The sequence below is a fragment of the Pelophylax lessonae genome (genome assembly GCF_965119305.1).
Source record: "Pelophylax lessonae genome assembly, chromosome: 8".
Taxonomy (NCBI): Eukaryota; Metazoa; Chordata; class Amphibia; order Anura; family Ranidae; genus Pelophylax; species Pelophylax lessonae.
The window spans coordinates 4,227,476-4,253,687 of NC_138775.1; the positions used below are offsets into that span (position 1 = coordinate 4,227,476).

General features: G+C 41.9%; 1 protein-coding gene across 1 annotated transcript; it reads left to right on the top strand.

Moving 5' to 3' along the window:
* Positions 1-1,187: 1,187 nt before the first annotated feature.
* LOC309561692 (olfactory receptor 2A12-like) lies at positions 1,188-24,484 on the top strand (the record flags this gene model as incomplete). Its single annotated transcript, XM_082265680.1, has 2 exons — positions 1,188-1,262; positions 23,621-24,484. 2 exons carry the CDS (start codon positions 1,188-1,190, stop codon positions 24,482-24,484), a joined length of 939 nt encoding a protein of 312 aa, XP_082121806.1.
* Positions 24,485-26,212: the final 1,728 nt, after the last annotated feature.

Here is a 26,212-nt window from a genome sequence, read left to right on the forward strand (position 1 = left end):
GAGGTCTTCCAAAATTCTAGCATTCTCCTAACAGACTGCCCACAGACCAACAGTCAACTTGTTGTGGTCCTCTGATTGTATTATTATTATTATTATTATTATTATTATTATTATTAATAATAATAATAATAATAATAATAATAATAATAATTTATATAGATAGTATTATACTATATTATTAATATTTTATTATTTTAGCATTTTTCCATCCTGATGGAGCCTGAGAACTTCCAGAGCCCTAGCATTCTCCTAACAGACTGCCCACAGATGAACAGTCAACTTTGTGTGGTCCTCTGATATTAATATTATTATTATTATGATTATTGTTATTATTATTATTATTATTATTATTATTATTATTATTATTATTATTATTATTATTATTATTATTATTAATAATAATAATAATAATAATAATAATAATAATAGTATCATTATATTGCATTGTTTTTATTATTATTATTATTATTATTATTATTGGTATTACTACTTTTTATATTATTATAAAAAGTTGTCCTCTGCTATTGTTGTTATTATTATTATTATTATTATTATTATTATTATTATTATTATTATTATTATATTACATTGTTTTTATATATATTATTAGTATTGGTATTGCAACTTATTTTATTTCTATAACAAGTTGTCCTCTGATATTATTATTGTTATTATTATTATTATTATTATTAATTATTAATAATAATAATAACATGTTATATTATTGGTAATATTTTACATTATTATCATTATTATTGTTATTATTGCAAAGTTATACGAGCGAAAAAAAAGCAGTTATTGTTTTCATTTTTTAAGTGTTTTGTGCTTATTACTTTGTCCTAAAACCAAATAATAAAACAGAACTAAAAAAAATAATAGAATGTCAGTAAAGTTTTATTCAGAAACTATTTTATAAACTGTAAACTTACTTTATAAAAAAAAAAAGCCTTTAGAGACTTTTAACAAGACTTAAAACTTTGTATTCTTACAACACAGCAGACTGTCCTGTGGGAATGCCAACATTTTATATCTATATAAGTTATTATGTGAATCCAATGTCTGCAAAGAAGCCAGAATATAATTTGTGGGCACACCTTACATGTTTTCTTATTAATAATTCCTCAGACTGATCATTTTATTGCTGTTCCATGGTGATCCATTTACACTGAGAAGGAATAACTATAATGATGAATCTCACAAAGATCACCATTCTTATCCTTGTAGGTCTATCAGACCATCCACCAACCATGAATGGACTTTTTGTACTTTTTCTTTTGATCTATCTGATGACTCTTATCACAAATCTCATTATTTTCTTTTTGGTCATCACCGATTTCCATCTGCACAACCCAATGTATTTTTTTCTCAGCAATTTGGCTTTTCTGGACATGTCTTATTCATCAGTGAGTGGACCAAAGATGCTCTTTGACTTGGTCACCAAAAACCGGTCAATAACGCTCCCTGCCTGTACAGCCCAAATCTTTTTCTTTCTCTATTTTGCTTGTTCTGAGCTCCTCCTGCTCTCGGCTATGTCCTATGACCGGTACATTGCCATCTGCAAACCTCTACATTACACACAAATTATGTCCTGGAGGGTGTGCAGTCATTTAGCTGTTGTAATTTGGGTCTTTGGGATTATTTATTCCTTGGTTCATACTCTTTGTTTGCTCAGGTTGTCCTTCTGCGGTCCAAACTCCATCCACAACTTCTTCTGTGACCTTCCACACTTGTTCCAGATTTCATGTACAGACCCAACATTAAACATATTGCTTGTTTTCACAGTGGGCAGTGCAGTGGTATTATCAGCTCTTATTTTCACATTCCTCCCATATGTCCGTATTTTCAACACGATTCTCCACATTCGTGGCAAAACTGGAAAGATGAAAGCTTTCTCCACCTGCACCTCACACCTCATGGTGGTCTTCATCTTCTATGGCTCCATCATTTTTATTTACTTGGTTCCTTCCTCCAGCAATATGTTTAGTATGAATAAACTGTTTTCGGTCATGTATGCCCTCATTAACCCTTTGCTTAACCCTTTAATCTACAGCCTGAGGAATACAGACCTTAAAGCTTCATTCAGAAGGACTTTCAGTCACCAAAAAATTAAACCAATCCAGAACTAAATTTGGAGATACATTAATCTTTACTTTACTATTGCAGCTGCTAAACCAGTCATCCTCAGACATTGGAATTAACCAATTTCACCCCTCGAGTCTGATGGGACCAAGGAAAAAAAAACATTTAGATTTTTCTGGAAAAAACAAGATTGTCTTGTCTTCGTAAGGAAACTAATATAACAACTATTTTTATTTACCATTGTTTTTATGTATTTGCCATTTATAAAACAAATCAACACAGGGATAAGGCGCTTTGGGGGGGGGGGGGCTGCCCCAAAGCACCCTTCCATGTTGGGTGTGTGTGGCCTGTTATGGCTCAGGTTTCCTGGCCTGTAGGGCTGCATGCTCTAATAAGGGTCTGGTATGGATTTGGAAGAGGGGGGGGCATATGGGGGTCTTGCACTGGTCCAAATCATTTGGTTAAGGGGGGATTATGGTGTGGGGTTGTTTTTCAGGGGTTTGGCTTGGCCCCTTAGTTCCAGTTATGGCATCAGCATACCAAGACATTTTGGACAATTTCATGCTCACAAATGAACAGTTTGAATATGGATGAATACGCACCAGTGCACAAAGCAAGGTCCATAAAGACATGGATGAGTGAGTTTGGGGTGGAGAAACTTGACTGGCCTGCACAGAGTCCTGACCTCAACCCGAGAGAACACGTTTGGGATGAATTATAGTGGAGACTGCAAGCCAGGCCTTCTTGTCAAACATCAGTGCCTGACCTCACAAATGTGCTTCTGGAAGAATGGTGAAACATTCCCATACACACTCTAAACCTTGTGGACAAGAGAAGAGTTGAAGCTGTTATAGCTGCAAAGGGTGGGCCAACTTAATAGTGAACCCTACGGACTAAGACTGGGATGCCATTAAAGTTCATGTGCGTGTAAAGGCAGGTGTTCCAATACTTTTGGTAATATAGTGTATGTCAGGTAGGGCCACCACCCATGGTTTTTTATCTAATCTATCTGTCTTCACTCTAGGTATTCCTCACATTCAGAATCCAAACTATTTCTTTTGCACAGACTTTATTTTATTCCAATTTATCCTAAATATACAATGTATGAAGTAGATAATTTTTTTTTCTTAGATTTATACTTCATATTGGTTACTGCAACACTGGGGTGTCCTTCATCTTCGCTAGAGATGGGCTCAGTCCTTCCCAGAAGAGTTGAAGCTGTTATAGCTGCAAAGGGCGGAGCCAACTCAATATTGAACCCTACGGACTAAGACTGGGATGCCATTAAAGTTCAGGTGTGTGTGAAGGTAGGCGTCCGAATACTTTTGGCAATATAGTGTATCTCTGGCCAGGTTCTAGAAGAATTCCTCCCCACACCACCAGCATTTTTTGATTAATTTCCAAATATGATGCTATTTTTAATGTGAGTCCCCCCCCTGACAGAGAAGGACGGACGGTTGATGTAAACACAGCTGACTGTTCTTCTCCCTGACATGATCACAGAGACCATGCGATCCTGCTATATATGATTGCATGTCTCTATGGTCTTCTCACAAGCCCAACCCCCCCATAGTTAGAATCACTCCCTTAGGCATACATTTAACCCTTTGATCACCCACAGGGTTACATTTTTTTTGGAGAATTTCATATAAAAAAATGTGAAAAATATTGTTATTTTTTCAAAATTGTTGCTCTTTTTTTGTTTATAGTTCAAAAAATAAAAATGGCACAGGTGATCAAATACCACCAAAAGAAAGCTCTGTTTGTGGGGAAAAAAAGGACGTCAATATTGTTTGGGTACAGTGTTGCACGACCGCGCAATTGTCTGTTAAATTCACACAGTGCCGAATCGCAAAAGATGGCCTGGTCATTGAGCAGCCAAATCCTCCGGGGCTAAAATGGTTAATAACCAGGCCATTTTTTGCAATTTAGCACTGCGTGACTTTAACTGGTAATTGCACAGTCATGCAAGGCTGTACCCAAATGAAATTTAAGTCCTTTTTTTCCAAAAAATAGCACTTTCTTTTTGTGGTATTTGATCACCTCTGTGGTTTTTATTTTTTGCAATATAAACAAAAAAAAGACCGAAAATTTGAGAAAAAATTTACTTTTCTACTTTTTCTTTTAAAAAAATATCCAATGAACTCAGTTTTTGTCATACATTTAGGCCAAAATGTATTTAGCAACATGTCTTTGATTAAAAAAATCTCACAAAGCATATATTTATTGGTTTGCACAAAAGTTTTAGCTAACTATGGTGTTGTCAGGATTATTGGGGAGAATAAATAAAAGAAAAATGGAATTATATAAAGGCCATATATATTCAGTTCTATATAGAAATTTTGAGCAGCTTGGCATCCATTTTGTTAGAGGTGAATGAAAGTTCAAATGTTCTTTTTAACAAGATGTCTCTTACAGAGGGTCTTAAAGTTTCAACAGACAATTCTGTTTTCTTAAGTCATATATAAGTAGAACACTGGCATTATTTTAGATAAGACTCTACCAGATGCTAATAATGTTAGTGTTATAATCTTATCTGTGTGTGACAATGAACAATAGTTTAATATATTCTGTTAAGGCTCATTTTAAATAAGTTTTAAAGAAATATTATAATCATGTGTGAGAAAATATTAGCAACAATGTTATAACACATATATATATATATTTTAGGAATACTTTGTATATTATATTTTGTTTCATATCCTTGCTAAGTACTAATTTTACTTAAGTTGAACTAATTACTTCATTTTTCAGGTATATTTATGTAAGGTCTTGTAAGTTTTTATAGTTGCCATAAATTCTCTATTCTCGCCATGAAGTCTGAAGCATTTGACAGAGTTTTGAGAATTTAAAGCTCTTTACCAGCCTAAGGTCAAAGGGTTATCTGTGGGAAAATAATGTAATTATATTCTATTTCCCGAATCTAATAGTAATACAACACTGCCCTCTGGTGATTGCTTAATTTTGAGTTCAGGTATTAATTATTAGAAATTAGATCCTTTAAGTGACGTAGAAATTATATGGTAATGAGATCCCCGCCCACACTTCAGGGGACATAAAGTTTTAGTCAGCTAGAGAGAGGGGGGAGAATCGAAGAGATCGTAAGAGGAGTAAGATGCTTTTGGAAGAAAGATCTGGGACACTGATGGGTGACATTTGATCCTGAAAGCCAGGCAATGTGACATCCCATTCAACAAACTCTCCAGAGTTTGATAAAGTATCAATTCTGTATTGCCTTATACATAATCCTAATTGATCCATTCTTACATCTAATCTGTTAGCATCAAGATTTGAATTTGAATCATTCTAACTGCAGTATGATTTGTTTAATTCTTTATATCTTGGGATTTGAAGCTAATTTTGGCTTTAGTAAATGGTTCAATTATGATGATATTCTTTGTAGTAGATTGACTAAATCGAATTTTACTTTACCAAAAATCTTTGGACTTTTAATAAGTCCCAATACATGGTATAACAATTTATATCCATGTAACTTTATTTAAAATATTGGAATCATGAATATCTGTTGGATGAGAAAAGTCACGTGTCAAATCTGTCATATTGGTTGCTATCTTTTATGTCTTCCTGGTAGACTATTATTCATCTTCTAGAAGTCTTTGGTTATGGTCATTTTATTATTCTGAGATAATATTCTTTGATTTTATTCTCATATTACCTGTGAGATATATTTTTTTGCATTTTATTCTAAACTTTGTGTTTATCACCAATTCTATTTTTGACATTTTATTTTGCGCTGAAGTATTTAATAACTATATATTTTTGCACAGAATTGTATCCTCCTTATCTTCAGTTTAGAGTCACTTAAAACGATCTTGCATTTTTATTGATTTATGGAAATAAGTGAAGAATCTCCTAACTTACAGATCTTTGCTTATTTACATAAATAGACACTGTTATATCAGAGCAGTATAAACATTCTGACAATGTACGTATATACTGGAATTTACGCAGCTTTTATTTTCTGACTGCCTATCTCATTTCTTGAAGTGCTAAAATGGCAGGGCAGTAGAACCCCCCCTAAATTACAACTTTTTGGAAAGTAGACATCCCAAGGAATTTCCTGATATGCATTTTGACCCCCATTGAATATTTCATTTTTTTTGTCACAGGTGTTTGAAAAAAGACACGCATGCCATGGGTGTATGGGGAATTACACCCCAAAATACATTCTGCTGCTTCTCCTGAGTATGGGTAAACCACATATGTGAGACTTTTTGGCAGTCTAGCCACGTACAGGACCCCAAAAACCAATCACCACCTTCAGACTTTCTAAGGGCATAAATTGTTGATTTCACTCCTCACGGCCTATTTTCTCCTAGTTTTGGAGGCCATGAAATGCTAAGATAGCAACCCCCCCCCCCCCCCAAATGACCCCATTTTGGAAAGTAGACACCCTAAGCTATTTTCTGAGAGGCATGTTAAGTCCATGGAATATTTTATATTTTGCCACAAGTTTTGGGAAAATGACAATTTTTTTTGTTGTCATTTAACCACTTCAGCCCCGGAAGGTTTTACCCCCTTCCTGACCAGGTCCTATTTTGCGATTCGGCACTGCGTTATTTTAACAGGCAATTGCGTGATCAGTGCGATGCTGTACCCAAACAAAATTTAGGTCCTTTTTTTTCCCACAAATAGAGATTTATTTTGGTGGTATTTGATCACCTGTGCGATTTTTATTTTTTGCGCTATAAAAAGAAAAAAACGACAATTCTGAAAAAAAAAACAATATTTTTCACATTCTGCTATATAACATTCTCCCCAAAAAATAAAAAATATTTTTTTTTTTAACATTTTAGGCTAATTTGTTTTCTGCTACATATTTTTGTTAAAAAAATCACAATAAGCGTATTTTGATTGGTTTGCGCAAAAGTTATTGCGTCTACTAACTACAGGAAAGATTTATTTTAATTGTTTTATTTTTTACTGGTAATGGCAGTGACCTGCGATTTTTAGCGGGACTGCGACATTGCAGCGGACAGATCGGACCCCTAACTGACATTTTTGACACTTTTTTTGGGGACCAGTGACATTAATACAGTAAGCAGTGCTAAATAATATGCACTGTTACTGTATAAATTGCACTGGCAGGGAAGGGGTTAATACTGGGGGTGATCTAAGGGGTTAGTGAATGCCTAATTGTGCTTACTGACTGTGTGGGGGGATGGTTCTGTGACAGGCTTAGCTGAAACTGCTGATCTCTCCCTGCCTGTCTGAGAGAAGATCCGCCTGCTTTGTTTACATAAGCAGGCAGGTCTTCTCTCCGTTTCCCAGATGATCGTGGGAGGAAGGCGGCGATCGCCACTTCTCCTCCCCCAGCCTGCCTCCCTCTGTGTCTAAACACAGTGGGAGCGCGGCTCTGGCGGCGCGCGTGCGCTGCCGAAACCACATGTACCCAGTCATGTAGTACTACGTGACTGGACGCATCAAAGCCGCCCTGCCGCAGTAATATTACAGTGGGCGGTCGGCAAGTGGTTAAATGATATATTGTTCACACATGCCATTGGTATATGTGAAATGACACCACAAAATACATTCTGCTGCTTCTCCTGAGTACAGGGATACCCCAGGTGTGAGACTTTTTTGGAGCCTCACTGTGTACGGGACCCTGAAAACCAATCACCACCTTCAGATTTTCTAAGGGCGTAAAATGCTCATTTTACTTGCACTCTACCTATCACCATTTCGGAGGCCCTGAAATGTCAAGATAGCACAACCCCCCCCAATGACCCCATTTTTGGAAAGTACACACTCCAAGCTATTTGCTGAGAGGCATGTTGAGTGTATGGAATATTTTATATTTTATATTTAAATAGAATGAACAAATACACATATATTGCCCAATTGTTTGGTAAAATATAAAAGATGATCCTTTGCCGAGTACATAGATACCAAACATGGCATGCTTTAAAATTGCGCACTCCCGTGCAGTGGCAACAAGCTACGTAAATTTTTAAAAGCATTTAAAAGCCTTTACAGGTTACCACTTTAGATTTACAGAGGAGGTCTACTGCAAGAATCACTGCCCTTGATTTGACATTCACGGCGATACCTCACATGCATGGCGCAATTGCTGTTTACATATGACACCAGGCCGATGCATTTATTATTATTATTATTTATTTTGCTTTTTTATGTTGTTTTGACACCTTCCCTTTCATTTTTTTAAATAATTTTTTTTATCATTTTTTATCTTTTTTTTTTGTTATAACAGGGAATTTGTATGGTTATGGTTGATAGAAACCAGTAGTGACAGGTACTCTTTTTTGAAAAAATTGGAGTCTATTGGACTCCAAATGTTTCCTCTTCCTTTAAAGCATCTGACCACAGCAAGATTGTTGTGATAAGATGCTTTCCCAATGGCGCTGTTTATTTCTGGCGAAACCGAAGTCATGAAAAGCTTGTAGCTTCCAGGATCTTAGGCCATAGAGATGATTGGAGACATTCTACAGTGAGGCTTTTCCATCGCTCTCATCGGTCATGCTCAGCATCCTGTAGGCCTCTTCACTAGTGTACCTCTGTTTGGACATTTTGGCCAATAAATTTATAGGTACCTAGCGTGACTCACAGTTAAGAAAGCACCTGGTTGTCAAGGGCTGTTTGAACCGCTACCAAAAATATGTAACTGCTAGTGCTAGCAGAGATCAGGCCTGATTCTGCTAATCTGCTAAGCTAACGCTGCAGTTTAGTGTGCTGTGTATTAGAAATGACAGTAATCTGCTGATTCTGCACTTCTTGGGGGATGGGCGGTGGGGCAAACGCAGGTGCTGGCAGGTGTCGGGGCTGATCCTGCTAACGCTGCATTTTGGGAACACTAAACAAATCTATTGGGGACGCTAGTATAGTTTCGATCAGATCAAAGATATTGATCCGTTCAGACACTATACTAGTAATGGAGGTGTTTAGTGTGTGTGTGTGTGTGTGTATGTGTGTGTCACTGGCAATCAAAGGGTTGAAATGTATTACTAAATATAAGGTGGGCAATCTGAAGCTGTCCTGGATTGACGCTAACTAACTGATATCACCTGTGACACTAATACAGTGATCAGAAAAAAAGATCTGTACACTTTACTAGTGACACTGTGACAGGGAAATTAAGGGGTTAACTGGGGGTGATAAGGGGGTTAAATCTTTATTAGGGGATATATGGCAGGGACCCCAAACCTATCTGGGACTGCCACTAACTACTAACTGCTTCTCACACTAACTGAAATCACAAGGGACAGTAATACAGTGATCAGTAAATTGTCTGTATGCTGTATATAGTGTGCACTGTGACAGGGAAATGAAGGGGTTAACTTGGGGTGATAAGGGGGTTAAATATTTATTAGGAGATATATGGCGGGGACCCTAAACCTATCCGGGACTGTGACTAACTACCACTAACTGCCTCTCACACTAACTGAAGTCACAAGTGACACTAATACAGGGATCAGTAAATTGTCTGTATACTGTATATAGTGTACACTGTGACAGGGAAATGAAGGGGTTAACTGGGGGGGGGGTGATAAGGGGGTTAAATGTGTGCCTATGTGTACTGGTGTCAGTGTAGTGCTTGTGTACTCACAGTAGATGTTCTCTCCTCTCACACTGGAACCGAAAAGGACTCCAGGAGAGAAGATTGCATCATTTCCTGTGCCTGTGTTTACATTACATGAGCACAGGACATTCTTCAATTGGTCAGAAGAGATCACCAGGTCCAAAAAATCATTGGCCTGGACCCGATGACTGATTGGTTCTAAATAGGGATGATCGAACGGTTCGGGTCGACTATCGGTTCGACCCGAACATTAACTGTTCGAAATTCGGCCGAATTCCAAACTTTTTGCGGAAAAAGTTTGGAATTCGGCAACCAGAACCAACCAAGATGCAATGGGACAGGAACTGGGCTTTAAAAGCCCGTGATTGGACCAGAACCATCAGTAAAAGCCAATTGAGGGGGCAGGAGGATGCTAGGAATGTAATTGGAGTGACTAGGGGGTCCAGAGGCCAATCAGTAGTGAATACGCCCCCCAGTATATAAGATAGCCCCGCCAAATCTCTAGCACTGTAATACAGGGGCTGTGGAAGAGAGTGGAAGCAGTTCTGTTACTCCTGCTTCAAAAGTGTCATTTAGCAATTATTAGTGTGAGGAAAGGGATATGCAGTGTAGTTAGGGTACTATTTTCCACTATAGTTAGATTCAAAAATCTAGTTTCTGTAGGTAAAGTGTTAAGTGTCAGGGTGACTGTAGTGTAGTGTAGGGTGAACTGACACTGACTGCTATGGCAGGGTGACCAAACCCTTCCATGTCAGGGTGACCGCTATAGAGAAAAGATTGTTTGTATTAGAATTGCAGTAGAGCAGGCATAGGGCTCCGCTACTTTCACACCTGGCCGTTTTTGTTGTAGGCGTTTTTTGGGCATTTTTTAGGCGTCTTTGGAGGCAGGCATAACATCTGAACTTCTGTATAGCGGTATACTGTATATACACACACACATATATGTATATATACACATACACACATATAGGTGTGATAGGAGTGGAGCCCTATGCCTGCAAATAATTTCATTAGCGCAGGCATAGGGTTCCGCTACTTTCACACCTATATGTGTGTATGTGTATATATACATATAAGTGTGTGTGTGTGTATATATACCCCTACACAGAAACAAATATATCAGCCAAGCGCTCACTCCGAAGGGGAAGACTGGCGTGCTGCTCTCTTCAGGCAGGGAACTCCAAGCGGATGCATAATAGAAAGGAAAAGAATTCAAATCGTATTGGTGACGGGAATTTGCAATACGATTTTAATTCTTCATGTTTGTGAGTATGCATTCAGCATTTTATTAAATTATTTTAACAGTACCACGGGTAATGCACTAGGTGTTTGCGCCTCCTTTTCCTTTCTTTTATGCACCCCTACACAGAAGTTCAGATGTCATGCCTGCCTCCAAAGATGTCCACAAAAAAGCCCAATAAACGCCTGAAACAAAAACGGCCAGGTGTGAAAATAGCGGAGCCATATGCCTGCTCTACTGCAATTCTAATACAAACGATCTTTGTTTTCTGATTCTGGACATGCTACAGAGCTGAAACTTCACAGGTACAATTTTTAGACCCCCCCCCCCCCCAGACACTAAATCCAAAGAAATCTCTTTTTTTTTTTTTCAATAATTTTTTCAATAATTTTTCAATAATTGGCTCTCTATCAAAAACGACAATTTTTAAGAACTTTTTTTTGTGTGCCAGAACCCTAGGCACTTTTTAGGGGCATTTATTGGGTTTTAGGGCTTCAAGTTCGGGTCCCATTGATCTCAATGGGGTTCTGGAATCCGGACCTGAACTTTTTCGGGTGTTCTGGTCGAACCAAACTTTTCAAAAGTTCGATCATCCCTAGTTCTAAACTAAATCAGAACATTGCACGCGACCGACGTACAGTTACGTTGGTTCGTGCAGCCGAGCCACCTTGCTGCAGTAAATCTGCAGCGGGCGGTCAGCAACAGGTAAAGTAGAAGTAAGGCCACAGCTTTTTTGACCCTATTTCTCCTGTGGGTCACGGGAGTGCACTTAGTTCTGATTCCAGTGACCTTTATTCAGTCAACAGCTGGCTAAAGTCAGCTGCCGGCTGATATTACTCAGCTGGCCCAGACTCTGGTGGGATCCCCACTGTAATGTTGGGATCCACCCAGATGCCTGAACAGCAGCTGGCTCAGCCTGTCAGCATTCTGCTGAGAGGCTGGGCCAGCTTCTTCCACCCCCTTTACAGTCCGATTCTCCAGTGAGGTCTGTAGAGGTGGAGCAGAGTGCTGATGATTGACAGTCACTTGCCCTCTGCTCACTGAAGACTGAGAACTAAGTGATAAGAGGTCTTTGATCGATCAGTTCCCAGTCTTAGAGGTGGCAGGGGATAGATGCAGCATTTGATCGAAACTGCATCCATCTAAGTGAGTATGATTGTTTGTTTTTTTTTGAATCCCACGATTCTCCTTTGATAGTGGACCTGGTCATGGATAAAATAATTAGTAGTGACAAGAAGGTGGATGGAACTAATGGACAAATAAGTGTGAAAGAAGTGGGTAGAAGGACAAAGAAGAGAGGGGAGGTGGGGGGGGGGGGGGGGACAAAGAAAGGAAAGAAGAAGAAAAAGAACAAAACAGGGGAAAAAAGGAGGGATTGAAAGGAGTATTATAAGTCCTGGGGAGATTATATTCAAATAAGGAAGAAGAATGTCCTCACAGAGACGGTAGCATTATGAAAAATGTAGGTGGTTGGTCATGATGTATAGGGAAAGTGCCCCAGTATAAATGCACCTCTGATGCAGCTGAGGGCACCAGCAAAACTGGTCAAGATGGCAGAGGATTCCATGTGCTCCCTACCTATCCCTTTCTTGGGGCTGACAATGGTGGACCATTGGTGGCAATAAGTATATGGTGTGAAGTGAAGGATCCAACTTTAGAGATCTTCTACAGTTTCTGCATGAGGTGGCTTGTAGTGCATTTACACTGGGACACTTTTTCTATATTATATGAGTGGCTCTGGTACAATATACCTCCTTATGACAGGTTGGTTTAAGCTTGTTTAAGCATGTGATGGAGATTGGTATCAACATTCACAGCCATAGTCTTGAGATCTCCTCTAGAGCATACTATATGTGATAATTAGTCTTATGGACTGTATTGTAGATGTTTCTAGTCTATCCTCTCTGTACAGCGTGTGAGGGAGGTTGGAACATACTGTATATTTTCAGTCTCGTGTTCGGAGTCTTCCTCTAGACCACGTTGTGGAAAAAAGTTCTATGGACTTTTCATCAATTGCTGCTTGTTACTCCTGCACAGTACTCTGTACCCAGCCACATATGTTCTGGTCTCATATCTTTTTGCCTAGAAATTGGAATACACACTTAATTATGCATCAGATATTACTCTCTATTGGAGGGAACTCTTGCATCTATACTGTATATTATTTTCCAGCTATTGATACAAGTGGAACATACTGTATTTTATCTTTCCTGGTTTTCCTGAAGGATCGTATTAACAGATTTTCTGCATCCCTTCTGCTCATGGCCAATATTACAGTATCCGGGATCCATCTGTACATCTTTGCCAACCAGTTCTGGGCACCGATCCTCACATAGGCTGTGCTAGAACTGGAGAGAGTCCAGAGAAGGGCGACACAAATAATTAGGGAAATGGAGGACATCGGCTATGAGGAAAGACTACAAGCACTGAACTTATTCTCTCTGGAGAAGAGACGATTGAGGGGGGATATGATATCAATGTACAAATACTGTACTGGCGACCCTAGCATAAGGAACAAACTATTCAGAGAAAGGGAACACAATAAGACACGTGGCCACTCACTAAAACTAGAGGAAAAACGGTTTAACCTTAAAATACGTAAGGGGTTCTTCACTGTCAGAGCAGTAAGGATGTGGAATTCTCTTCCACAAGCAGTCGTATCAGCAGGGAGCATCGAAAGTTTAAAAAAACGATTAGATGGGCACCTTAAGGACCACAACATACAGGGGTATACAATGTACAACATACAGGGGGTATACAATGTACAACATACAGGGGGTATACAATGTACAACATACAGGGGGGTATACAATGTACAACATACAGGGGTATACAATGTACAACATACAGGGGTATACAATGTACAACATACAGGGGGTATACAATGTACAACATACAGGGGGTATACAATGTACAACATACAGGGGGTATACAATGTACAACATACAGGGGTATACAGTGTACAACATACAGGGGGTATACAATGTACAACATACAGGGGTATACAATGTACAACATACAGGGGTATACAGTGTACAACATACAGGGGGTATACAATGTACAACATACAGGGGTATACAGTGTACAACATACAGGGGTATACAATGTAAGGTTAACAGCAAACACACACACACACATCATAGGTTGAACTGGATGGACTGATGTCTTTTTTCAACCTCACAAACTATGTAACTATGTAACTATGTACACAATTCTTTATAAGTTCAAGGATGAATGAGAATGTGAAATAGGTGTGCAAGGTGGTTTGGGGTCTATGATTGATTTTATAAGTGTCTATGTGTCACATGTACAATAAAGTTGTTTTTTTTATGATTTATTGGTCTAGATTTGTGGGATTTGTTTTTATAGAGACCCCGTTCTGTGATGGTTTGGTCCATAACTAGTTTCTTTATTTTTTAAAAGAAGCATTACTTCTAAATGACTCATACTATTGGCTCAGCCTTTATTATTCTGGCTGCTGCAGTACAGAAAATTGCTTCAAGCTCACATAAGGACAGAACCGGGCATTTATACCAGCTGCTTTTAACATACATTTGATGTTTTGACTGGAGTTTCACTTTAGTATTTTGCAAAACATTTTTTTACACAGACTTTCAATAATTCGTTTCACAAAATGTTTTGTAATAAATGTTAGAAATTCATCTTTGTATTTATAGGTCAATTCTATCAAAATGTAACTGAGTGCAGAACATATGATAAAATATAAGAACTTCTTTTTGCATTGTGCAAATTCGCAGCCATGGCCAAAAGTTTTGAGAATGACACAAATATGAATTTTCACAAAGTCTGCTGCTTCAGTGTTTGTAAGACTTTTTGTCAGACGTTACTATGGTATACTGAAGTATGATTACAAGCAGGGCCGTGGTTAAGACAGTACAGCCAGCCCTCCTGTACTGGGCCAAGGCCCCATCAATTGAAAAGGGGGGCCCGGGCACCTGATGAGCAGGAGAGCCGGCTGTAATGTCTTATTGCAGACATCAATCCTCTTCTAGAGGGAAGACAGCGCAGCGCCTTCTAAGTGCAGCAAGACATTTATTGAAGTATGTGCAGCAGTATTACACTCACATTTAGTCGGTGAATAAGATGCAGTTAGTCAAGTAATGTTGATCATCAGGAGAATCACTGGAGCGGGTCCTGGTGGTGGAGGCAGTGGATCCCGGTGAGAGCGGCAGGGGGTTCCTCCGTGTGTACAGGGATGGCCTCGGTGGTGTCCGTGGGCTCCTCGTCAACTGGTGGAACGCTGGCACTCGTGGGTCCTGGGATCCTGAAGTCACTCCTGGCGGTGATGCGGGATGCTACGGCGACGCGTTATCGGAGCATGCGCTCCTTCCTCAGGCCGTGGATGCACCATGTTTGGACAGGGTATTTATGCAGTGATAAGGACGGTGGCTCAGGGGAGGCAAAAAGCATGGCTTGGAAGTCTGCAATAGGTGGAATATCGGTGTTTGGCCACTAGGTGGGGTGTGTGGGTACACAAACTGATGTGGTTAAATGCATGGGGAGGGGAATAACAGACCATGTGGGAAACTATAGTGTAATAGGACCGTAGTTGAAAACTGAGAAGGGGGGGGGGTTTGTTTTGGGGTTTTTTTTCCACTGGGAGGGATGGAGATGACAAGGGAGGGGGGGGTTTTTGGGGGGATTATGTGTATAAGTGTCACGGATATGTGTTGCTGTATGTATGGCGCTATGGGATAAGAATAGGGTACATGGTTTGGGCACGGGGACATATTGGGGGGGGGGGGAAGGACATGTAGGGTGTTGGGGGGGGGGGTGGAGGAGGAGAAGATGTGATGTAAAAAAAAAAAACGCATGTACAATAAAACAGCCAAAATCTTCAACTTATCATCACATACCCTCTCCACCGCAGAAATCTCCCTCCTAAACCGAGGTCTGAACTTTGCACCCTCCACCCTGCCCAACCCCTTCACCATATACAAGGACCTCAACTATTTCATACGTAACCTAACACTCAAACGCTACTATAACATACAATCCACCAAACAATCCTCCATCATGCTCCCCCCACCAACACCGTCCCCCACAGTCCCCCTGGACATTGACCCAGAGGGCCGCAAAATACTGGAGGAACTATACATCGATGATGACGATGAAGACCTCACCCTGTTCACACAACACCCGTCCTCCTCACCCCCAGTTAAACATTCCTCCTTCAAGCCCAAATCTGTCTTCAACCCAGTTCATTCCAAGGGCCCATACCTTCAAACCTTCTACCAAGTGGTTTACTCCGACATCATCAAACTTTGTCAACCGGCTACCCCCACCCATTCCAAACATTCCAACCTTTCCACCGGTGAAAAACAAGCCCTCAAGCATCTCACCCAAAACCCCAACCTTGTCATTAAGACGGCCGACAAGGGTGGAGGTATAGTAATACAAAACAAAACTGACTACCTAGATGAAGCCCACAGGCTCCTCTCTGATACCTCTACCTACCATAAGCTCCACCAAGACCCCCTGATTCCATTTCAAGCTGAGGCTCGGTCCCTGACTATGCAGGCACACGAGGCCGGCATAATCAATAAACATGAACTGGCATTTTTCAATAAGGATTTTTTTGCCACACCATATTTTTACCACATTCCCAAGATTCACAAAAATTCCACCAACCCCCCTGGCAGGCCCATAGTAGCCGCCATGGACAGCCTTACCAGCCCCTTCTCCCAATACGTTGACCAATTCCTCCAACCCCTAGCCCAAAACCTCCCAGCATACATCAGAGACGGAGTGTACCTCCTTGAACAACTCTCCCACTACTCCTGGGAATCATCCTACATGTGGGCATCCCTTGATGTCAACTCTCTATATACCTCCATCCCCCATGACATAGGCCTCAGAGCCGTTACCCACTTCCTCATGGACGATCCCACCATCAACCCTCAACAAGCCAACTTCATCAGCAAAGCCACAGAATTCTGCCTCCAAAAAAACTACTTTGAATTCAATGGTGAGTTTTTCCTCCAGGTCAATGGCACAGCTATGGGGGCTAATTTTGCCCCCAGCTATGCCAACCTCACCATGGGTTATTGGGAAACCAACCACATTTGGCACAATAATCCGTTCGCCGCCAACATCATCTACTACGGTCGATACATAGATGACATCATTGTCATCTGGGACGGCCCCGAGCCTCTCTTCCAACTGTTCGTCAACCGCTGCAATAACAACACTTACAACCTCTCATTCACCTCAGTATGCGACCCCACAGAACTCGCCTTTTTAGACCTCCTATTATACCACCAAGACAAACACATATTGGCCAAGAATTACACCAAGCCCACTGCGGGCAATTCTTTCCTACACTTCCAAAGCTGCCACCACCCAAGATGGATCTCAAATATCCCCAAAAGCCAATTCTGCCGACTCAGAAGAAATTGCACCAAAGAACATGACTACACCGAACAGAGCGGCCTGCTAACCCAAAAATTTGTTGAAAAAGGTTACCCCCAACCCCTCATCAATGAAGCTTACTCCCAGTACACAAACATCCCTGCCCCCACCCCCAAAGATGCACCCACAACACAGCCCATACGCTTCACCACCCAATTCCATGTCAAATTTTGCAGAATGGAACAGATCCTCACCAAACACTGGCCCATCCTATTGGAAGATCCCCACCTAAAATCCACCATCCCCCCAAAGCCTAAGGTATCCTACCGAAAGGCCAGAAGCATCAAAACTCTTGTAGCACCGAGCAAACTAAAACAAGAACAAAAAACCCCCACAGCCACCCTATGCCTCATCCCGCTTGTTGGGATGTATCAATGCCGCAAAGCCCTTTGCCTCACCTGCAAGCACATACAACATGGACAAAAAGAATTCAACGTAAAAGGCAAAACATACACCATCAAACACTTCCACAACTGCTCATCCGAATACGTGATCTACTGCCTCACCTGCCCTTGTGGCCAGTTCTATGTAGGGAGAACCATCCGGACCCTAAGAAAGCGGTTTGGCGAACACCGCCGCCTAGTTGAGGCCGGAAAAGACAAACATAGTGTGCCCAGACATTTTGCCGAACACCATGAGAAATCGTCCACAGGTCTGCGTGTCTGGGTCATCGAGTCCATCCCCAACTCATTCCCACAAACTGAACGTTACAAGCGACTTTGTCGCAGAGAAACGTTCTGGATCTACACACTTGACACCCTCGCGCCTGGAGGCCTTAACGAGGAAATAGAAACCAACACCTTACTGTAATGCTTCTCCATGCACCCCACCCACCTTCTTTCCACACCCCCCACTAAACCCAACCCCCCCCCGGATTAAACCGCCCGTGAAATCAAAAAACCCCCACAACCCTTCCCTCCCCCCCCAAACAACCACAACCAAAACCATCCCCAGCCATACCCCCCCCCCCCCCATCGCCTGTTGCAAAAGTTCGGATTTGATATTTATTTATTGATTTGTGCGTTTTTTTTTTTTTGTTAAGACAACACACCACCCTTCCAATCCCCCCCCCCTGGATCAAACTGCCCGTGAAAACAAAAACCCCCACAAACCCCCCCCCAAAAAACAGCTACAACCATAACCATCCCCAGTTATTGTACATGCGTTTTTTTTTTTTTTTACATCACATCTTCTCCTCCTCCACCCCCCCCCAACACCCTACATGTCCTTCCCCCCCCCCCAATATGTCCCCGTGCCCAAACCATGTACCCTATTCTTATCCCATAGCGCCATACATACAGCAACACATATCCGTGACACTTATACACATAATCCCCCCAAAACCCCCCCCTCCCTTGTCATCTCCATCCCTCCCAGTGGAAAAAAAAACCCCAAAACAAACCCCCCCCCTTCTCAGTTTTCAACTACGGTCCTATTACACTATAGTTTCCCACATGGTCTGTCATTCCCCTCCCCATGCATTTAACCACATCAGTTTGTGTACCCACACACCCCACCTAGTGGCCAAACACCGATATTCCACCTATTGCAGACTTCCAAGCCATGCTTTTTGCCTCCCCTGAGCCACCGTCCTTATCACTGCATAAATACCCTGTCCAAACATGGTGCATCCACGGCCTGAGGAAGGAGCGCATGCTCCGATAACGCGTCGCCGTAGCATCCCGCATCACCGCCAGGAGTGACTTCAGGATCCCAGGACCCACGAGTGCCAGCGTTCCACCAGTTGACGAGGAGCCCACGGACACCACCGAGGCCATCCCTGTACACACGGAGGAACCCCCTGCCGCTCTCACCGGGATCCACTGCCTCCACCACCAGGACCCGCTCCAGTGATTCTCCTGATGATCAACATTACTTGACTAACTGCATCTTATTCACCGACTAAATGTGAGTGTAATACTGCTGCACATACTTCAATAAATGTCTTGCTGCACTTAGAAGGCGCTGCGCTGTCTTCCCTCTTGTCTCCCCCCAGAGATCTCTTCTGTCTCTTCCGCCGGCAGCTGCTACAGTGGACAGCTACCCCCTGAACTGTTTGGGGGTCCCCCCATCCCTGGTGTTTCCCTTCTCCCCCTCCCCCAGGTCCCCAGGACCAGACTTTTTTTTTTTTTTTTTTTGAGACCTCTTCTTGCGCCAATTCACCACCAAACCATTATCAATCCTCTTCTGCCTCCCCCTGCAGCACGGCCAGACTCTCCTCCTTCTTCTTTCTCCAACTTCACAGCAGGGGGACTGGTTCTAGCATATGCACCCCTTCAATCTGCTGTCTGGGCCCCCCTGTGTGCCCCTTTCCCCTGCAGCACTGCCAGCTTCCATCCTCTCCTCTCCTGCTGACAGCTGTTGCGGGCGTACAGGGGGATTATTCAGGATGGAGATCAGGGGGAAGAGGCAGTAAATATATAATTTATTGGCCGCTTCCTTTCCTGAATGAACACAGTGACTGATCGGTACCAATCACTTTTGTATCCATTCATCACTGAAGCATAGAAAACTTTGCTTCAGTTTGTGAATGAGCAAGAAGCCTTCAATTCATTCATCTATGCAGCTGAGGCTGCAGAGAAAGGGACTGATCTATGTCATTCGTCACTTACAGCCAGGGAGGACCTGTCAGGTAGGCTGTATGGGGCCCCGTGATTTCAAACAGCAGCCCTGATTACAAGCATTTCATAAGTGTCTTTTAGTGACAATTACATGAAGTTTATGCAAAGAGTCAATATTTGCAGTGTTGTCACTTCCTTATCAAGACCTCTGCAATTCTCCCCGGCATGCTGTCAATCAACTTCTGGGATTCTGAGACACATCCTGACTGATGGCCGACCATTCTTGCATAATCAATGCTTGGAGTTTCTCAGAATGTGTGGGGTTTTTTTTTTTTTTTTGTTCACCTGCCTCTTAAAGATTGACCACGAGTTCTCAGTGGGATTAAGGTCTCAGGAGTTTCCTGGCCATGGACCCAAAATGTTGCTGTTTTGTTCCCCAAGCCACTTAGTTATCTCTTTTGCCTCATGGCAAGGTGCTCCATCATGCTGGAAAAGGCATTGTTCCTCACCAAACTGTTCTTGGATGGCGGAGAAGTTGCTCTCGGAAGATGTTTTTGTACCATTCTTCATTCATGTTCTTAGGCAAAATTGTGAGTGAGCCGCCTCCCTTGGCTGAGAAGCAACCCTACACATGAATGGTCTCAGGATGCATGACAAAGGACTGATGGTAGTGCTCAGAAAAGGGATTCATCAGAGAAAAAGTCCTCAGCAGTCCAATCCCTGGACCTTTTGCAGAATCTCAGTCTGTCCTGATGTTTTTCCTGGAGAGAGAAGTGGCTTCTTTATTGTCCTTCTTGACACCAGGTCATCCTCCAAAAGACTACTCCTCACTGTGCGTGCCAATGTACTCACACCCGTCTGCTGCCATTCCTGAGCAAGTTCTGCACTGGTGGTGCCCCGATCCTGCAGCTGAATCAACTGTAGGAGATGATCCTGGCGCTTGCTGGACATTCTTTGGCATCCTAATAACTCATTCACAAATGCAGTGGAAATGATTTTTTATGGGATTAGGTTCATTTTCATGGCAAAGAGGGACTTTGCAAGTAAAAGCAATTCATCTGATCACTCTTCATTACATTATGGAGTATACGCAAATTACCATCATAAAAACTGAGGCAGCAAACTTTGTGAAAATGAATATTTCATTCTCAAAACTCTTGGCCACTGCTGTAGAGTTCCTGGGTGTAACTAAGCGTGAACGTGCTCCATAGCCATACCATTAGGCCCCCCTGTGTATCTACTCTCCATTCCAATTTCAATCTCAAAATGCTATTTCTATCAGCAGAAATCATCCTTACTAAAAGGTTATAGTTGTATATTTGTGGTGTGAGATCATTTAAGGCACCGATGCCTCTAACTGCTAGTCTCACCAGATTTGGGGTGAGATTTGGTGATGGCAATACTGTGCTGCTCACTATTCTCCTTGCTGGAGAGGAAGCTGCACCTGAGGACTTCCAGTGAAAGGATCTCCCTGTTTAATTCATTCTCTGAATCTGTGCTTCTTCTGCCACCACTCCCAATAAATGCAAATGTGGCCAACTCTTCCCATGTCTTCTTGTTGTTCCAGTTCCTAGACTCCACCATAGGAGATACCCAGCCACAATTATTATTTTTTCTCTATGGCTCATTTTATCATTTCTATTTTATCTTACTTTTTTTTATATATTTAGATAAAATTAATGTTTTTGTATGTATTATTTATTTATTTTTCTCAGAAGGTAGTCACCATCTTACAAAGTCAAGCAAAATGGGTCTCTAGATCACACTGTCATCAGCAGTGCTGCAAATGAACATGGGAAGAGACAATATATATTGTTCAATGCACACTGCATTAACTTTTTGGTGGCTTGGAAAGGGAACCTTGTAGGACCTCATTTGGTGGCTCCGCCACCTCTACCTCCCATTGCCCTCATCCTGAGAGTGCAGTTTTCCGGAAACTAAATTTAAATTTGTTAAATTTCTGCTCCATTTTACGAAAAACACCAAAATCCTTTCTTTTTATTGTTGTCTGCTGCCTAATCCCGTGTGAAAAGTAATGGTGCTGCTGAGTACCTTTATACTTACCTTCGGGCATATATCCTACTTCTCCTTCTTCCCTTTCTTGCCAGAAATCCCCCAGGAAATTTTAAAAAAAGGATGACTCTATAGTCACTTTTAGGAAGAAACTGTGACTTCTGTCTTTTCATTTTGGCTTATTTTTGCTGCCATCAAACTGTGGCGCTACTGATAAATGTATACCCACCAAAACCTAAATGCTGCAACACTATTTTAGCAAGTTTGCTGGCTTTGGCACGTGTCTCCGTTTTTATGGCTTGTCGGTGCAGCCACCGGCCAATTTGTATCCCTTTGTAAATAAAGGTTAATGTTTTTAGGACGCATATAATCCAAAAAGAGCACCAAACAAACATCCAAGAGAGTTTGGCACTATCGTTGGATTGTACTATGTATAAGGACTCTCAACTTTGGGTCCATTCCTTGTTCCAGAAGGATGCCCCTGTTACGTGGATTGGTGATGAACTGGAGCCAGTGTGCTCAGTGGCAATTTCAGCAACCCTTAGAAAATCTGAACTCAGTGCCCTGTTTGTTTTTGTGTTGCATGTTTTTAGGATTAGAGCTTTCTGTGCCTTTTGTTTCTGCTTTTTTGCCAAACTGTAGTGACCCTGAACAATTACTACCCAACCAAACCTAAAGGTTGTAACTAGTGATCGACCCATATTGGTTTTACGTCGCCGATACCGATATTTTTATTTTTTTCACAGGTACTCTTGTGGAGGGACCCCAAACCCCTCCTCTGCACTTAAAAGCATTTAAAACGCCAAGTTTGGCCGTTCTTAATGCTGTCATTTTTTTTAATCTGGCGCCAGTACCCGGAAGTGATTGCATGACATCACTTCCAGGTTTTTGCATGGAGAGCCGATCAGAGCGGCTTTGATCGGGTCTTCGGCGGCCGTGCAGGCTGGGAAACCCGCGCAAGCCGCGGAAGGTGACGGGAGGGGGAAGGACATCCCCTCCCGCTCCTTGTAATGACAGCCGAGTGGCTTCTCAGCCGCATCGGTGGTCATTACAAGACAGCCGACCATCAGCTATGGATGCCGGTACCGGGGTGATGCCAAGCACTTTCCTCAAATATTGGTAATATCGGTCACCTTGGTGGCAGATTCCGATATATCGGGGAAAGTGCAGATCGGCCCTCGATATAACGGCTTTGCCGATAATCGGTCAATCCCTAGTTGTAACTTCCCTTACTGATTAGAAACTGTGTGATCCAATTACGTTTTCAGTTGGCAACCCTTACAAGATGCAACTACATGGAACCTAAAGGAAAAAACATTGTTCATGTTAAATATTTTAGATCACTCTGTCCCGTAGCCAATAAATACTATAGTTGACAAACAGATTAAAACAATTTCTTTGGATTTTATTTACAGTTCAGATTTTATTATCTGTATCAAATTATAACAAAAAGGCACCCAAGTCACAAAGGTGTTACACATTTATTCTATGGAGACCTTTAATGAGACTTTGTGTTTTTACAAGGCAGCAGGACTGCCAACATCTTATATAAGAATAAATCATTAGCTGGCCTACATGCAAACCTGTGAATAATATGTAGGCACTCGTACATGCTCTTCTTTTAATAATTCCTCAGAATGATGATTGAATTAGATTGATATGAGAAATGTGACAGAGATTTCCTCCTTTACTCTTGTGGGTCTATCAGACCATCCACTGACCATGAATGCATTTTTTGTGTTCTTCCTTCTGATCTATCTGATGACTCTTATCACAAACCTTCTTATTTTTTTCTTGGTCCTCACTGACTACCATCTGCACAACCCAATGTATTTTTTTCTTGCTAACTTGGCCTTTCTGGACATGTCCCATTCATCAGTGACCGCACCAAGGATGCTTTATGACTTGGTCACAAACAAACAATCAATATCCATTCCTGCCTGTATAGCCCAAGTCTTTTTCTATCTCTTTTTTGTTTGCTCAGAACTTTTCTTGCTCTCGACTATGTCCTATGACCGATACCTTGCCATTTGCCATGCTCTACATTACACACAAATTATGTCTTGGAGGGTCTGTGCTAATATGGCCTCCCTGGCCTGGGTTGCAGGATGTTCTCTCTCTTTGATTCATACTTTATTTTTGCTCAGGTTGTCCTTCGGTGGACAAAAGTCCATACACAACTTCTTTTGCAACCTCCCACACTTATATCAAATTACATGTAGTGACCCCTTCATGAACATGGTGGTCGTATTCTTAGCAGGTGCCAGTGCTGGATTAGGAGCTTTTCTTTTGACCTTTCTTCCCTATGTCTATATTTTTAGGACCGTTCTCAGAATCCGTAGCAACACTGGAAAGAGGAAAGCCTTCTCCACCTGCACCTCACACCTCACCGTGGTCTTCATCTTTTATGGCTCCTTAATTTTTATTTACTTGGTTCCCACCTCCAGCGATATCTTCAATTTAAAAAAACTGTTTACAGTCATATCTGCCCTCATTAACCCATTGCTGAATCCTCTGATCTACAGCCTGAGGAACAAAGATCTGATGGAGGCACTTATGAGATCTTTATATTACTTAAACTTAATTCAGGCGTGCTGCTGAAAATAAAAACTGTGAAATTTGACATTTTTCATGAATTGTAAAAATGCCAGTGGCTCGTAATTGTACTTAAACTTTTCACAACCAAGTGTCAGTGTAAGTCAGATGCCTGGGCCACATGTAGAAGATTCTGGATGTGTTGGTTTACCTCATGATAACTCTGTGACCAATTTACCTACTAAAATGTTTTTTAAATGCTTTTATAAACATAAAAGGCTTTTAACTGGCTTACATTCTTATATTATCACTATGGCAGGGATTTTTTTCTCAGGAAATAGGTACAGGAACTCAACCAGGACCCCTGAAACCCCCCCCCCCCCCCAACACATATGCCTTCCAAACTGCATCAACTAGTGGGTATGGTAAAATTTCAATAACAGTTTTAAAGGGGCATTAAATACCACCTGACACTGCGTCTTCTGCTGCCCTATCCCAAGGTGGTCTTCTATGGACTCACTCCCCTAGACCAAACGGACGCAAGGGAGGGGGTGTCGGGATCCTTCTAGCCCCACATAGCTCCTTTCAGGTACTTCAGCCGCCTCCCTCGCTGTCACTCTCCTCATTTGAGGTACACTGCATTCATCTTTTCTCCCCTGTTTCTCTAAGGATAGCTGTGATCTACCGCCCACCTGGACCAGTATCAACCTTTCTTGATGACTTCTCCGCCTGGCTACCCTACTTTCTCTCTTCCGTAATCCCCACAATCATTCTCGGCGACTTCAACATCCCCATTAATACTAACACTCCTACCACTTCCAAACTTCTCAATCTAACCTCCTCCTTTGACCTGAAGCAATGGATACATGCTTCTACTCACTCTGAAGGCAATATCCTTGACCTTGTTTTCTCCCACCTATGCACCCCGCACAACCTTTCCAACAATCCTTTCCCTCTCTCTGATCACTACCTTATTAGTTTCACTCTCTCCCTCTCCTCCACCTCCTCTCCCCCCAGCAACCGTACAGTTACCCGCAGAAACCTACGCCATCTCAACCCTTCTCTTCTCTACTCTGCTACCGACCACCTCTATGACAAAATTGCACCCCTGTCCTGCACCAACCTAGCCACTTCTGTCTACAATGCTTCACTCTTAGCCTCCCTGGACACACTGGCCCACCTCACCACACACCGAATCAGGCCCCGACCCCTTCAACCTTGGCAAACCGATAACACTAGAAGTCTGAAAAAGCATAGCCGTGCTCTTTAGCGCCTATAGCGCAAGACTCGGTCTCAGAAGGATTTCAACCAATATAAATCCGCCCTCCAAAAATACAATTCCAGTCTCCACACTGCCAAACAGACCTATTTTATCACTCTCGTTAACAGCCTGTCATCACGCCCCCGGCAACTCTTCGCTACCTTTAACTCTCTACTCCGTCCTCCACTACCCCCTCCCACCAACTCACTCACTGCCCAGGAGATTGCCTACCACTTCAAACAGAAGATTGATACAATTCGTAAGGAGATCGTTGCTGTTCAGATACCTTCCTCCATGCCTTATGCTTCACGCCCACAAGTGCGATCATTACTTCCCTCATTCAACCCCGCCACTACAGACGAGGTTGCTAAACTACTTGCTAACGTCCACTTAACAACCTGCCCTCTGGATCCTGTTCCCTCGCAAATGCTACGTTCACCTTCTGGCCCTATTCTACGCTCTCTAACCCACATCTTCAATCTCTCCCTCTCTTCTGGCATCTTCCCCAACTCTCTAAAACATGCACTAGTCAG